The 14,551-nt window shown below is 31.9% G+C and overlaps 1 protein-coding gene across 1 annotated transcript; it reads left to right on the top strand.

Annotated features, from left to right (window-relative positions):
* The first annotated feature begins 292 nt into the window (after positions 1-292).
* Positions 293-2,958, top strand: LOC112789648 (subtilisin-like protease SBT3.4). The gene is made up of 3 exons (XM_025831624.2): positions 293-824; positions 951-1,048; positions 2,660-2,958. Exons 1-3 carry the CDS (start codon positions 568-570, stop codon positions 2,731-2,733), a joined length of 429 nt encoding a protein of 142 aa, XP_025687409.1. The 5' UTR covers positions 293-567; the 3' UTR covers positions 2,734-2,958.
* Positions 2,959-14,551: the final 11,593 nt, after the last annotated feature.

Below are 14,551 nucleotides of genomic sequence, written 5' to 3' on the forward strand. Positions count from 1 at the left end.
TAAAATTAGTTAACACAAAAAAATTAAAATAGATTAAAGAGAAAATTTTTTAAAAATTAGAAAAAAAGAGAATGTATATTTTATAAATAAAAGAAAAAAGAGTGTCATTTTATCATCTTGAAATAAAAAAATAAATTTTTTTCTAAAAATAAAAAGTGATTTTTTTATAAATTATATATAATAAATAGTATTTTAAGAACAAAAATATTCTCTAATTTTTTTAATTTTTATATCTTCATAATAATGTTTAACAAAATTTATTATAATATATACTTTTATTTCACTTCTAAAATTTTTTTGAAAATTTGGAGCTGGCTAAACCGTGTACGTGACCAAGCCATCAATCCAAAGTTCTCATTTCTAAATTCTGCAACTGCAATACGTGTCAAATAAGGAGAAATATCTGTAAACTCACATAGTGTGACCCTTGTTTGCAACGCCAAAATGGTGTCTTCTTTGGTAAGCAAATGAAACTACCAACTTAAAAAACAAACAAATATACATTCCTACTCCGTCAATCCGTGTCCGCGTACACGACCTTGTTATATAAGAAAGACAATCAAACATATGATCATCACAGTCACACCCCTCAATCCCAATCCAAAACCCAAGCCAAAGGCCTCTCAATCTCGATCATTTTTCCTTGTTTTCTTGGCATTGTCCCTGAATTGCATCGCCATGTCGGATTCCGCTGCCAAAACCCTCGACTCTGAGGCTCTCTCTTCTGCTCCGGCGGCTTCGATTCAAATTGTGTACACTGAGAAGCCCCACGACGAGGAGCCTGAGGCTTACCACATCAGAACCCTATCTGCTGTCCTTGGAAGGTGCCTCATTCATTCATTCTCTTACCTTTTCTTTTCGTTTTTTTTTTTTTTTGAGAAAATTGACCGAAATTGAAGTATTTTTTTTAATAATTTTATTTTTGGGTGAAACTGGGTTGTTGACTGTAGTGAGGATGCTGCGAAGGAAGCTTTGGTGTACAGTTACAAGTCCGCAGCTAGTGGGTTCTCTGCTAAGCTTACTCCAGAGCAGGTTGCTGAAATTTCAAGTGAGTTTCTTATTTCACATAATAATTTTTTAGGGTTTAGGGGAATGTTTTGAGAGTGGAAAGTTTGTAAGAAGGAATCATAGTAGTTTTGAAATTTCAAGACTTCGAATGCATTGGAAGCAAAACCCCCCTTTTTATTTGTTTTGAACCTCATCTGGTCTGTGATTTTTCCCTCCCGTTGAAATTTTCTGATGTGTTATGGGTCACCTGTGAACTATGGGTAATTTGTGCTATCAATTTCATGTTCTGTTTATTTAGGGTTTTGATTTGCGGTGGCTTTTGGCATGTTTCCTGATAGATGAGAGTGAGTATTTTTATCTCTGAACATTTGGATTGAGCTTGTCATATATAGGTTTTGAAGTAGTTAAGATTCCACAAGATGGAAATGTACCACTGAAAAGGTATTCTCTGGCTAAATAATCTGTTTCCTCTAATGGGAGATGGTTTATTGTTGGACTAGTTTGAGCGGTTGTGGTATTTGTTTATTCTAGGATAACTGGTTCACTTTTTCTTCCCTAACTGCGATTACTCAACAATTAATCCAACCATAATACACTAGACAGCTTTATAAGTAACTGGAATACATGTTTGATAGTAAGCTTTTCAAGAAAACAAAATAAGCATTACAAACCATTGGATGAAAGATTATCTTCGCTAGTATTAAATATGATGAAATGATAAAATGCTCTTGTAATGCAAGTTCCTATTAGTCTAGGGGGTACTATGAATTCTGTATTAGGATAAAGTTGGTTAGAGTTAGTTTTATGAGTGATACTCATTATTATTAGTTAGGTTAAGTATTAGATATTAGGAACCAGCACCCGTAAGATTTAAGAATCAGTCCAGCCAAGAATCCTTTCCTTTTAGTGATCCAAATAAGTTTCCCTATTTGAGGCACTTCCACTTGCCAAGCTCTATCCTTTTGTTTGCATGAAAAGATATTTTTAAGGCTTCCCCCACCCTGCTGAGTGCTGTTCCATTGCAATTATAGGAATTAAAGAATGTGATGAATGAATCCCACCAGAAATCACAGGGTTTCGTATTGTGAATAATTGAATATGGGTTTATTAGATTCTGCATTGTGAATAATTGAATATGTGTCTCCAATGAACTTCTTTTTGCAATATTTTAGGATACGGACAATTACTCGAGTGACTGTTTGTTTTAGATTATTTTACCATTAAATCTTTTTAACTGAAAAAAGAAAATCAATTTTGCATATTTTGTCGTTTTTAAGTAATTAAAATCTAAAATAAATATGTTTTCAGTTTCTTGTTGATATTAAAATGGTAGCTTCTCGTAGAGACTTATTCTCAACTATTTTCAATTATAACGCAAAACTGAATGTTGGAACATGTGTTCTTAATTCTTATTTTCAGTCATTAAGTATTTCAAATGAGAACCTCATATTACATCTCAACGTTAGCAAGTGTAGTTATTTTCTAATTTTCTTATTGGACGTTTTCTTTTTACAATCTATCTATATCTTTGCAAATAATTATTTTTTATTGACCATAAGTTGTCACACTATATCTGTTGCCCTTACTTTTTTCCCTTTTTCTTCAAGTAGTACACATTTTAATGTTTCATATCTCTATCTTACTTTTGCAGAGCAACCCGGTGTTCTTCAGGTTGTCCCTGACAGGAAACTTCAACTCCATTCAGGACCAAATAGGCTGCAATAGAGTAGAATAGAGTTGAGGATAAGCAATTTCTATATGGTTCTCCAAAACATGTGCCTGTTCCTAAACCGATTATGACAAATATGAAATATGTGGGTTCAGAATATCCATTATATATTATTACATGAGCAATGCTAGGAACCAAAAGAGTATTAGTCAAAAACCAGCCAAAATATTTTTGGTGAATTCAAAATTTCTACGAATTTATATGGATGTTTCTTCTGCTAAGTATCAGAATGTTTTTTTTTATATTAAATGGATGTTTTTTTATTATTTTTTGAATTTTTTTGTATTGCAAATGTGAATGCCTCTATTTCTTTAAAAATTTTATATTTTTTTAAAATTTTATAGATATTTAATTATTTTTGCTAAAATATAATTAGATATTTCTATTGTTAAGTATTAGGATGTTTTTTTTTTTCATATTAAATGAATGCTTTTTTATATTTTTATTTAAATGCTTGTAACATTCACGAGAAATTTTGTTTATAACCTGGTTGGTGACATTTAAGTCTAAGATTACAAAGGAAGAGAAGTTTGTGTCCCTAGCAAAACCATCTTCATAGGATCATGATGGTATTTATGTGGTAACAGAAATCAATTAGTGAGAAAGTGGATCTGGATTGAACTTGACAGATTCTTTCCATATGAGCTCCTTGACATCTTCTTCAGTGCATGTTGGATGCTCAAAGCCAAAACTGAATGGTCTCGGACAAACCGGCTCATCATTGATGGCCTCCGTCGCCTCCTTAGATAGCACAATCAGCCTCAGGCTTATGCCGGAGCTACTCGGTCTCGACGCGTCTGTTTCTGTCGCTGTTGACGCCGGCTCCGAGGGGGAAATCACGTGCGCTAACGCGCGGAAACTCCGAGACTCGAACCCGAGTCCGAACATAAGGTTCATAAGCTTCCGATCTGGTAAAGACAGTTCCGACTAGAAGCGGAAGCGATCGGAGGAGTGGGTTGCGGTGGGGAGGCGGAGAGGACCTGACGGTGAGAGAGAGACTGTGTGTATGATTGATAGAGGTGGGTAGATTAATGTGAGAGAGAAAATGAAGGTTTTTATAGGTTTTAATTAGCTTTAGTTAATCAATTTTTAATTTTTTAAATTTTAAATTTAAAAAGTTTAAAATTAATTATTAATATAAATTAATGTAGTTTTGTTTAGTTTTTTGCTGTTAACTTTTTGATTCTATATACTTTTCCTTATTACATATATAAGCTCAAATCAATTGCCTAGAAGATCAAAGTACTCAAATTCGTGATCGATTCTACCTGTTACTATTATACATATTCAATAAATAAAATGATTAATTAAATAGCCGCAATAGTACTTCGAATTCGTGGTCTTTAAAAGATTTGACCAATCAAATTAGTTTTTAAAAAATTATGATTACAAGTTAAATGGATCTTTTCATTAACTAGATGATATATCGTGGGACATGATGATTTATATAGAATCAAATTAGATTTTTAAAAATATATGTGCATGTCATTTTCATTCTTAAAGTTTTAAGATTGAGCCAAATTAAGATATGGATAAATCTCTCTTAAATGGATACAAATTAAGGTTTTGGAGGATAAGTGGGTATTAATAAAATATAAAGTAGAATGGACTCAGTTCTAGAATTTATTAAAGATATCATAACTGAAGGGAAAGAATGGAATCAACAGAGATTCAGAGGAATTTTTCCACAGCAAATCAGTGATCAAATACACCAATAAATTAGGCTTCAAGCTACGCTCCAGCTGTCATAGGGTTCGAACTGTTCACTCCAAGTTTGCAAAAAAGACAATCTAACCACCAAACTACATTACTTCTTACTAATATATATCCAAATTATAATACATATAGCAATTTTCTATTTACTTATATTCAATTAATTTTAATTTTAAAGTCACTAATTTTTAAATCAATTATATTTTATTTAATTATAAATTTTATTAATATATATATATATATATATATATTAAAAAAATAAACAAAAATTATTATTCAAAATTTATTTTTTCTTTTCATGATTATATGATATCTATTAATATTATTTTTTCACTAAATACTTGTAGTATATAATAATAGGTAAAGACTCACATGCATGTCTTCATATGAAATTAATAATTGAAAATCATTAAATGATATTTAATTAAACTTGTCAAATTATCTAACTATTTTTAAATATTAACTTCACATAAATATTAACTTTACATAATTATTTAATTATACCGAATTAACCGGTTCGACCAATGATCCACCAATTGAACCAATAATCCAGTGACCCAATAACTTCAACGGTTCGTGCCTCTAACATCTAAATAGCCTATGTCATAAAAGAAATAATGAGGGAATGAAGTTTTATCTACTACATACAAGTCAACCACTTTTTTTTCAACTCCTATGTTTGCCATTTTGATTGCTTTTTTTTTATCACCGGTCAACAACTTCAACCCTTCTAATCCTAATTCAGCATCTTTATACCACAGTACCGTAATTTTCTCAGCAATGTACCAAATTTTTCAATTACATCATATGCCTCCATAACATTCCATCCATTTCTGTCACACCAATCAACAAACCTATCCCTGTAATGAACCTTAACACTGAAATAATCCATCATGCCATTATAAAAAAAAAATTCCAAAACAGAGAACATGATAACAAATCATTCAAAAATATATACCACGTAAACATGATAGTTTTCACAAAAATAGGACAGAAATCCCTCAATTCCTCACTACAATAGAAACCTAACAGCAACGAAGAGTGATAAAAAAAGCCTAAACCCTAACCATTCAAACAATGCAGTTTCAAAATTAAATGGTGGCCTATCTCGTCAAAAACCTTGATCAGAACGGCGCTACCTCGACCTCTCCCAACGGCTACCTCGTCGGCAATCGGTGGCTGCGTAGGTGTCTCCCTCGTCTTGCAATCGGCATTCTGCTTCCTCTTTCTCTTTGTCTGCTCCTCGCCGACATTCTGCTCCTCACAATCGTTGATGAATGCACGGCGTCACGTTTACTCCCTCGTCGATGACTGAACCCTAACCCAGAGTCCTCGCTCGGCGTCAATGGCGTCGCCACCTGCGTCGTCCTGCACGTCGTCGCGACGGACTGAAGAGAATGGCGCGACGGGTGACCACCCTCCAAGTCGGATCTTGTTCGTGTGACTCTATGTTCTCTGACTTTGTTTCTTCGTGACAAAGGGAAAACAAATGGGAAGACATTTGAAAAGGGTAAGAAAAGGGAAGTCGTCACTTGGGTTATTCACACAGGCATATTTTAGAGATTTCACTTTTTTTTTGTGTCACATCACATCACACATTTTATTTTGCTACATCACTAACATTTATTACTTATTTGAACGACGTTCGTTTAAAAAGTAGAATTGATGTAAATCAAATTTTTGGGACAAAATTTAAATAAAATAAAATTTTAAAATAATTTTAAAATTTTTAATAAATTTTAAAAATAAAAAATATATTTTAATTTTTAAAAATTAATATATTTTTTAATAGAGTCAAATAAATTTTAAAATTAAATATTTTTTTCAAACAAAATTTTTAATTCATAAATATAACGTTAGTTTAGTTTTTTCGTAGTTAATTTTATCAATGTTCAACCCAATCTTTAAAGCCCTAATTATATTTGAAGTAGGGATCGCTCTAGTGTAAATATACAACTTTATACAGATATATAGATATACCTTCTTTTTATATATGATGTTGACACGTGTTGTTTTCAATTTACAGGATCAAGCATGTCTTCAAGAGGTTACTGGCGCTCATGGGAGGTTGATTGAGCCGAGCTGGTGGCGTGAAATCCAATGGAGTTTGATTGTGCTGGGACCCGTTGGTGGGAGCTTGTTGAATTGGGCTTTGCTGAGCGCGAAAAAAAAATTGGAGGAAAGGCAGTATCAACTTGGGTCTTGGTTCCACTCTTCACCATATTGTATTTATTAATCTTCAAGAGCAAGTCTTTAAAAGTGCCAATCATGTGTATGTATTGATTGTGAAAGATCCATGCTCCAAATGATTTATCAATGTGAAAGATACAAGTATTTTCTTTCCACAACGTGCCAAAGTTAGGTTAACTTAATAATTTAATTTAGAAAAAAATTTATTCTCTTTTTTTAAGAGATATTAAAATAATATTTTTTTCTTCTATTTATAAAATGTACATTCTTCTTCTGAGAATTTTTAAAAAATCTTTTCTTTAATCTATTTAAAATTTTTTATATTAACTAATGTTAATTTTATTCAATTTTTTTAAAAATTATTTTCTACAAAAAACTCTTTAACAAAAATTTTATTTTTTGTCATTAAATTTTATTTACCAAAATACTCTTTAATAAATTTTTTTATCGATTAAATTTTATTTTTATCAAAATATTTTTAAAAAATTAATAATTAAATTATTTTTTTTAAATATTCTTCAATAATTTTTTAATTATTAAATTGTAATTTTACTAAAATATTCGTTATCAATTATTTTATATTGTACTATTAATTTTCTGATAACAATATATATTATTTTAATATTAAACAAAAAAATCTTGGTAAGATTATTTTTTGATATCAATATATATTAATTATTATACATATTAATAGTGGTATGATTTTTTTATTTAATGTTAAAATAATATATATTGATATCAGAAAAATAATAATAAAATATAAAAATAATTGTTAACAAAAATTTTGGTAAAATCATAATTTAATAATTAAAAAATTATTGAAGAGTATCTTAAAAAAATAATTTAATTATTAATTTTTTTTAAACAATATTTTGGCAAAAATATAATTTAATCAATAAAAAATAATTTAGTAAAGGGTATTTTAATAAACAAAATTTAATGATAAAAAAATAAAATTTTTGTTATGGAATATTTTTATAAAAAACCAATTTATTTTTTCTTAAAAAATGGATAAAGTTAACATTAGTTAACACAAAAAAAAAATTAAAATGGATTAAAAAAAAAGTTTTTTAAAAATTATAAAAAAAATATATATTTTACAAATAAAAAAAAATTATCATTTTAACATCTTTTAAGAGAGGAGAATAAAATCTTTTCATTAATTTATTACGAAACGCTCCTAACAAAAGCTGCATAATTCATAAGATCAAAATATTTTTCTTTTAAAAGATAGTATACGTTGGACGTGAAAGAAAACTCTATCTTATGATTATTTTAACTAAATAGAATATTTTATAATATATTCAGATTATCTTCTATCTCATATGAATGAAGATAATATATATATATATATATATATATATATATATATATATATATATATATATATATTATTTTAATTAGTTAAAATAAAGCATCATGAGTATATTTTTTTTTTCTTTAACTTCTGCAAACGACAGGATCACTAATCAAATAGTAGTTAAAATTTTACTGGTGACCAACTGTAAGTGCCAAATAAATTGATACTCAATGTTAACCGTTATAGCACCAACACTAACTTATGTCATCTTAAAAAAAAAAAAAGTAACAAGCTTATGTTTGACAATTCATACAATTTATTTCTACTAATTACGTCAATTTTTATTCTGATAAACTACATAGTGAGATACTAAAATCTAAAATACTTACTTCAATACGATAACAAACTTATTAAATATTTATTATGAAAAAATACTATAAATTTATAAAATTTTATAATAATAATTGAATTATAACTTATTAAAAATAACTTAGTGAAAGTTGATTGAATTGGCCAAGTATTAGTGAACACATCTATTTTAAATTTTAGTTTCACACTTTTGATTATTTTATATATTTTATCTATGTAATACCGGTTCTATCGGTTTAACTAGTAATTAATCGGTTAACCCAAATAAATAGTAAATCAGTAATTTTATTGATTCGATTCTTACAACTATGATTCAATCCATTCTACTGATCGGTTTATCAGATTATGGTTTACGGTTGACTGACTTCGGAATACGAATTTCAATTTACAGATTCGGATTCAACATTCACATCTCATCCTTCATGGTTCAGGGTTCACGGTTCACGATTCAACGTACATTATTACGATGTCCTTTTACTAAAAGAGATAAACACATCAACTGCGATTTACGATTCCGAATATAATTTTTACGGAATTTGGTTCTCTGGCTCCCGGACCATGGTTCACCATTTTTACGGTTGTGAGTTTCTAGGTTCGGGTTGCGGGGTTCAGGATCTAGAATTAATCTTGCTGTGTATTGTTCCAAAAAGGAATAACTAAATCAACTGACTTTTTACGGTTCATAATTTGTCTTCTAGAAATTTGTCTATATCATTTTGTCTCTCATGGGTATACGAATTGTGTTTTTTGGATTAGGGTTACGATTTTCGTTCTTTGGGTCTTCCAAGTTTGGAGTTCAAGGCTCATAGTTCATGTTTCTTAGCTCAAGTTCAGGGTTCAACTTTTACGCTTTCGTGTTTATGATTATAATGTTACGGATTAGTGTGATGATTTAGTTTCAACACAATAAATTAACTTGTTTGCATTATTCATGAATCTCATCTTCATTTTGTCTCGTCCTTGCTTCTTCTACTATTTCATAACTTCCACTCAGAATATATTGGAGACCAACTGTTTTCTTATTTACATTCTACGCATCAACAATTCTATTTTCACATCAAAGACGTACCCACATGTACTCTAACCAAAGTAATTTTTCTTTTTGTCTTCTTTTAATTAATATTAAAACTTAGAAAAAATAAGATACCAGAATACAACACACTAAACTAAGGGTTTTGCATTCAGTAATTATAGTGCCAACTAATAATGGATATCAAAAAATTTAGACTCCGAAACAAAAATAGTATATGAAAATATTAAAATAATTTATATTTCTAAATCCTAAACCCCAAATCCTAACCTCTATTTTCTAAATTTTGAATCCCAAAATTTAAACCTTAAATTCTAAAATATATTACCTTCAAAAGAGTTTAATCATGGTTAAATCACATTTATTATATTAAATTAATAATATTTTTTTTGCCTCCTATATATATATATATATATATATATATATATATATATATATATATATATATATATATATATGTATATGAAAACGTCAGTATGAATGCAATATGATAAATGCAAGAGCAAGAAAGTAAATATGAAGTTAGATGTAGCGGTAGTCCGCACGCATATGCAAGTTGGTTATGAAGTTAGATGTGGCGGTAGTCCACACACATATGCAGTTGCAAAAATGTAAATATGGAAACACGAAAATGAAGAACTGAATATGAAAGTTTTATTAAAAGATTGGAAAAGAAAGAAGAGGGAAGAAGAGCTGGAGAGCTTACAAGGGAACTCTCAAAGCTTCTCTCACTAACTTCTCTCTATGTGTTTGTAAATTTTAGAGTGCCTTACAATGAGAATGAGGCCTCCTTTTATAGTTGAGAATTTTACTGTTACGACAGTACAGGTTATGTTAACCGGAACTATTGGTACAGTACAAGTTGGTACAACTTTGGGTTTTTACAAATTTTGAGCTTAAGATCTACTCTTCTCCTAGATTGATTCCAAAGCAATCGTCTTCATTTTGATTGTAATCACTTGATGATTCTGCTGACGAAGTAGGATCTTCTTTGTGTTTTTTGTCTTCTTCGATCATCTGCATGATTTTTTGAAGGTGTCTTGCTAAGGTCTCTTTTGATTGGGCTCCTGCAAGGGCTGCTGCAATTTGGGCTTTCTGGTTGAGGAATACTGATTCTTCATGGTCGAATGGTTTGGTGAACTTGTGGTGCTCTTTGAACCAATTTCGAACTTTATCTGGATGGGCCATGGCGGCATCGAACTGAGACCACCATTTTACATAGGCATTCCTTTGAAGCATAGGTGGTGCCTTTGGATGTTCTTGTTTGCCATACCTATACTGCCATAAGAATACCCAGGCCAGGGAGAATACAGAGAAAAATTGAAGATCTGCAGGAATGCTTGTTTCCTGTTGGTCAAATTTCTTGGTGAAAATTTTGAACCCGTCATCGGCAGGTGGGGGAAAGATTTCTGGTAGAGGTCCAAAGTAGTCCCACCATTGGGAGAACCAATTTGGGAACAGGTAATTGGTATTTTTCTTGAAATAAATGAGCCAAAAATGTCTGTTCTGATTATTTTGTAACCAAAATACTCTTGTCCAGGCATCCATATAATCCCAATAAAAATATCCTATCGGGTCAAAAAGATGAGAAAATTTTCTAGTATTATTTGGATTTTTACCAAATTGAGTAGGGGTGAGTACTTTTAGGATTTGAATGGTTGAATGAGTTATGTTGGTGGCATCTTTAGAGTCTTTGTAGTGTTTTATTGAGACTGAATCTGAATCCACTAGTATGAATTCATAAAACTGTCTGGTTTTGTTCAAGGCTGTTGGTCTAAAATGGAATCCTGGTGGAAAGACTTTAGGGATAACTTTAAAAGGTGATCTCTCCCAAAACTCGGATTCCATTAGGAGGACAGATGAGAACTTGTTTTTTGAAATGTATGTGGATGGTTGTTTTGATTGAGTGTTGATGGGCTGGGTTTGGATTGGTTGATGTGGTGTTGCTTGGGTAATTATTTTTCCTTTTGGATCATTGCAAATGGTTTTTTGAGTTGCCATTTGTGAGATAAGTTTGGTAAGGTCTATTTCATCTTCATCTGAGCTGTCACATATGTCAGCCCATAATTTTTTATGGAGCTTTGAAAGGCCTGCATCTTGTAAGGCCAACAAGGTTTGGATTGGGAAGGCATAATCTGCCTTTGTTTGTTTGGCTGTTTGACTATTTGGAGGTTGAGTAGATGACTCAACTACATTTTTTGTGATCTGAGTAGATGACTCAGTCGGCTCTTGGGTTATGGGGGAAGGTTGTTGGGTAGATGACCCAGTTGGGGTACTTGACCCAGATCTCTTAGTTGGCCCAGGTAGGACTAGACGAATACCTCTGCCTCTTACCGAGGCTAATGTTGCATTTTTAGGCATCTTTCCCTTGATTATCTCCCTGTAAATATTCACGTGTGAGAAAGTCAGGGAGAGAGTTTGAGTTACCCTTGATATGTTCAATGTCGAAATCAAAGACACTTAAAATTGCTTGCCATCTGGCAAAAATTTGTTTTGATGCAAGATTTTTGACATCATTTTGTAACACATCTTTAGCCGATTTGCAATCAACTCGAACTAAAAATTTTTGATTGAGTAAGTCAGATTGAAATTTTGTGATGCATAAAACAATGGCTAAAATTTTTTTTTTGATTGTGGAATATTTTTGTTGAATACTATTCCAGTGTTTGGATGTAAATGCAATGATACATTCTTTATCATGCAATTTTTGTTTTAGAATACCACCATAACCTAAATCTGATGTATTAGTTTCTACTATTTTAAATGCATGAGGAATAGGTAGGTATAGACAAGGAAGATTGCGGACTTTGGTTTTAAGAAATCTGATAATATCAGAATGTTTGTCTGTCCAAGGTGGAGGATTTTTCTTAAGCCTATCATGGAGGGGCTTAATGAGATTGTTAAGATTCGGGATGAAATTTGAAACATAATTGAGACATCCTAGGAACCTCTGGAGCTGAGGTTTATCAAGGATATAATCTGAAAATTTTTCTGCAAACAAAATTGATCTTTCAATAGGAGTTATTGTTCCTTGGAAAATTATGTGACCAAGAAAGCAGATTTTTGTCTGAAAAAGAATAATTTTTGATTTAGAAACAGCAAGTCCATTTTTCTGAATGATGTACATAAAAGTTTTAACATGTTTGAAATGTTCATCCAGAGTCTGGAAAAAAATTAAGACATCATCAATATAAACGATTGCAAAGTTTGAGAATGGGTTGAAAATATCGTTCATGATTTTTTGAAATTCGGAAGGGGCATTTTTCAGACCAAAAGGCATTACATTCCATTCATACTGCCCAAATGGAACTATAAATGCTGTTTTATATCGGTCTGATTCAGTGATTTGGATTTGCCAAAAACCAGACTTCATATCAAATTTTGAAAAAATGTTTGCTGAGTTTAACCTCTTAAGCAAATCCTTTTTGTTTGGGATGGGGTAACGAATCCACTGTAAAGCTTGACTCAAAGGTTTGTAATTGATGACAAGCCTGGGAGTTCCTCTTTCTATCTCAGCTTGTTTATTAACATAAAAAGCAGAGCAAGACCAAGGACTCTTGCTAGGACAGATTAACCTTTTATCCAAAAGATCTTTAATTTCTTTTTGACAATGCTGCAAAAGCTGCTCATTCATTTGAATGGGGCGGGCTTTTGTAGGGATTTTTTATTCTTTGAAATCCTTTTCATAGGGAAGATCAACAATGTGTTCTTTCCTATTCCAGAAGGCATGAGGCAAATCAGAACAAATAGACCTTTCAATTTGATTTGAAAGATTTTTTATTTTTTCTTGAATCTTTGGTTGAGTAAGCTGTGATTCAAGGGTTTTAAAAGAGATTTCTTCTTTTAAAAAACAAATATTTTTGGTTTTGGATTCAATTAGGTTTAGAGATCTTTGTTTTAGCGAGTCTAAGAACTCAAAGAAAGTTACCTGTCCTCCCACAAAAGAGGTAAGTCCAGGGAAATCTGCCAAATATGGAAACAAAAGATTTATGAAAGGTGTCCCCAAAACTACATCATTTTTTATATTTTTTGCTATAATGAATTCGGTGGGAATTCTGATATTTCCCTTTTCAATAAAGACATTGGTTATTGGTACGCGAAATTGTGAACAATACTTTTTCACAACTCTCATAATCCCCGGTAATGGCTCCAAAAACGTGGTAGCTCAATACCATGGCATTACACAACTTCGCACAACTAACCAGCAAGTGCACTGGGTCGTCCAAGTAATAAACCTTACGTGAGTAAGGGTCGATCCCACGGAGATTGTTAGTATTGAAGCAAGCTATGGTCATCTTGTAAATCTTAGTCAGGCAAACTCAAATGATAATGGTGATGAACGAAAATAACACAAAGGTAAAGATAGAGATACTTATGTAATTCATTGGTAGGAACTTCAGATAAGCGCATGAAGATGCCTTCCCTTCCGTCTCTCTGCTTTCCTACTGCCTTCATCCAATCCTTCTTACTCCTTTCCATGGCAAGCTTAAGCAAGGGTTCCACCGTTGTCAATGGCTACCTCCCATCCTCTCAGTGAAAGCGATTGCATATGCTCTGTCACAGCATAGCGGAATTCATCTGTCGGTTCTCAATCAGGCCGGAATAGAATCCAGTGATTCTTTTGCGTCTGTCACTAACGCCCCACCCTCAGGAGTTTGAAGCACGTCACAGTCATTCAGTCATTGAATCCTACTCAGAATACCACAGACAAGGTTAGACCTTCCGGATTCTCTTGAATGCCGCCATCAGTTCTCGCCTATACCACGAAGACTCTGATCTCACGGAATGGTTGGCTCGTTTGTCAGGCGAGCACTCGGTTGTCAGGCGATTAACCATGCATCGTGCAATCAGGAATCCAAGAGATATTCACTAAAGCCTTGATCGCTTGTAGAACAAGAATGGTTGTCAGTCACCTTGTTCATGGGTGAGAATGATGATGAGTGTCACGGATCATCACATTCATCAAGTTGAAGAACAAGTGATATCTTGGATAAAGAACAAGCGGAATTGAATGGAAGAACAATAGTAATTGCATTAATACTCGAGGTACAGCAGAGCTCCACACCTTAATCTATGGTGTGTAGAAACTCCACCGTTGAAAATACATAAGCATAAGGTCTAGGCATGGCCGAATGGCCAGCCTCCCAATGATCTAAGATAGCCTAAAAATGAAGATAGCTACCAAAGTCTTTTAATACAATAGCAAAAGGTC

This window comes from Arachis hypogaea, chromosome 3, assembly GCF_003086295.3.
Source record: "Arachis hypogaea cultivar Tifrunner chromosome 3, arahy.Tifrunner.gnm2.J5K5, whole genome shotgun sequence".
NCBI lineage: Eukaryota > Viridiplantae > Streptophyta > Magnoliopsida > Fabales > Fabaceae > Arachis > Arachis hypogaea.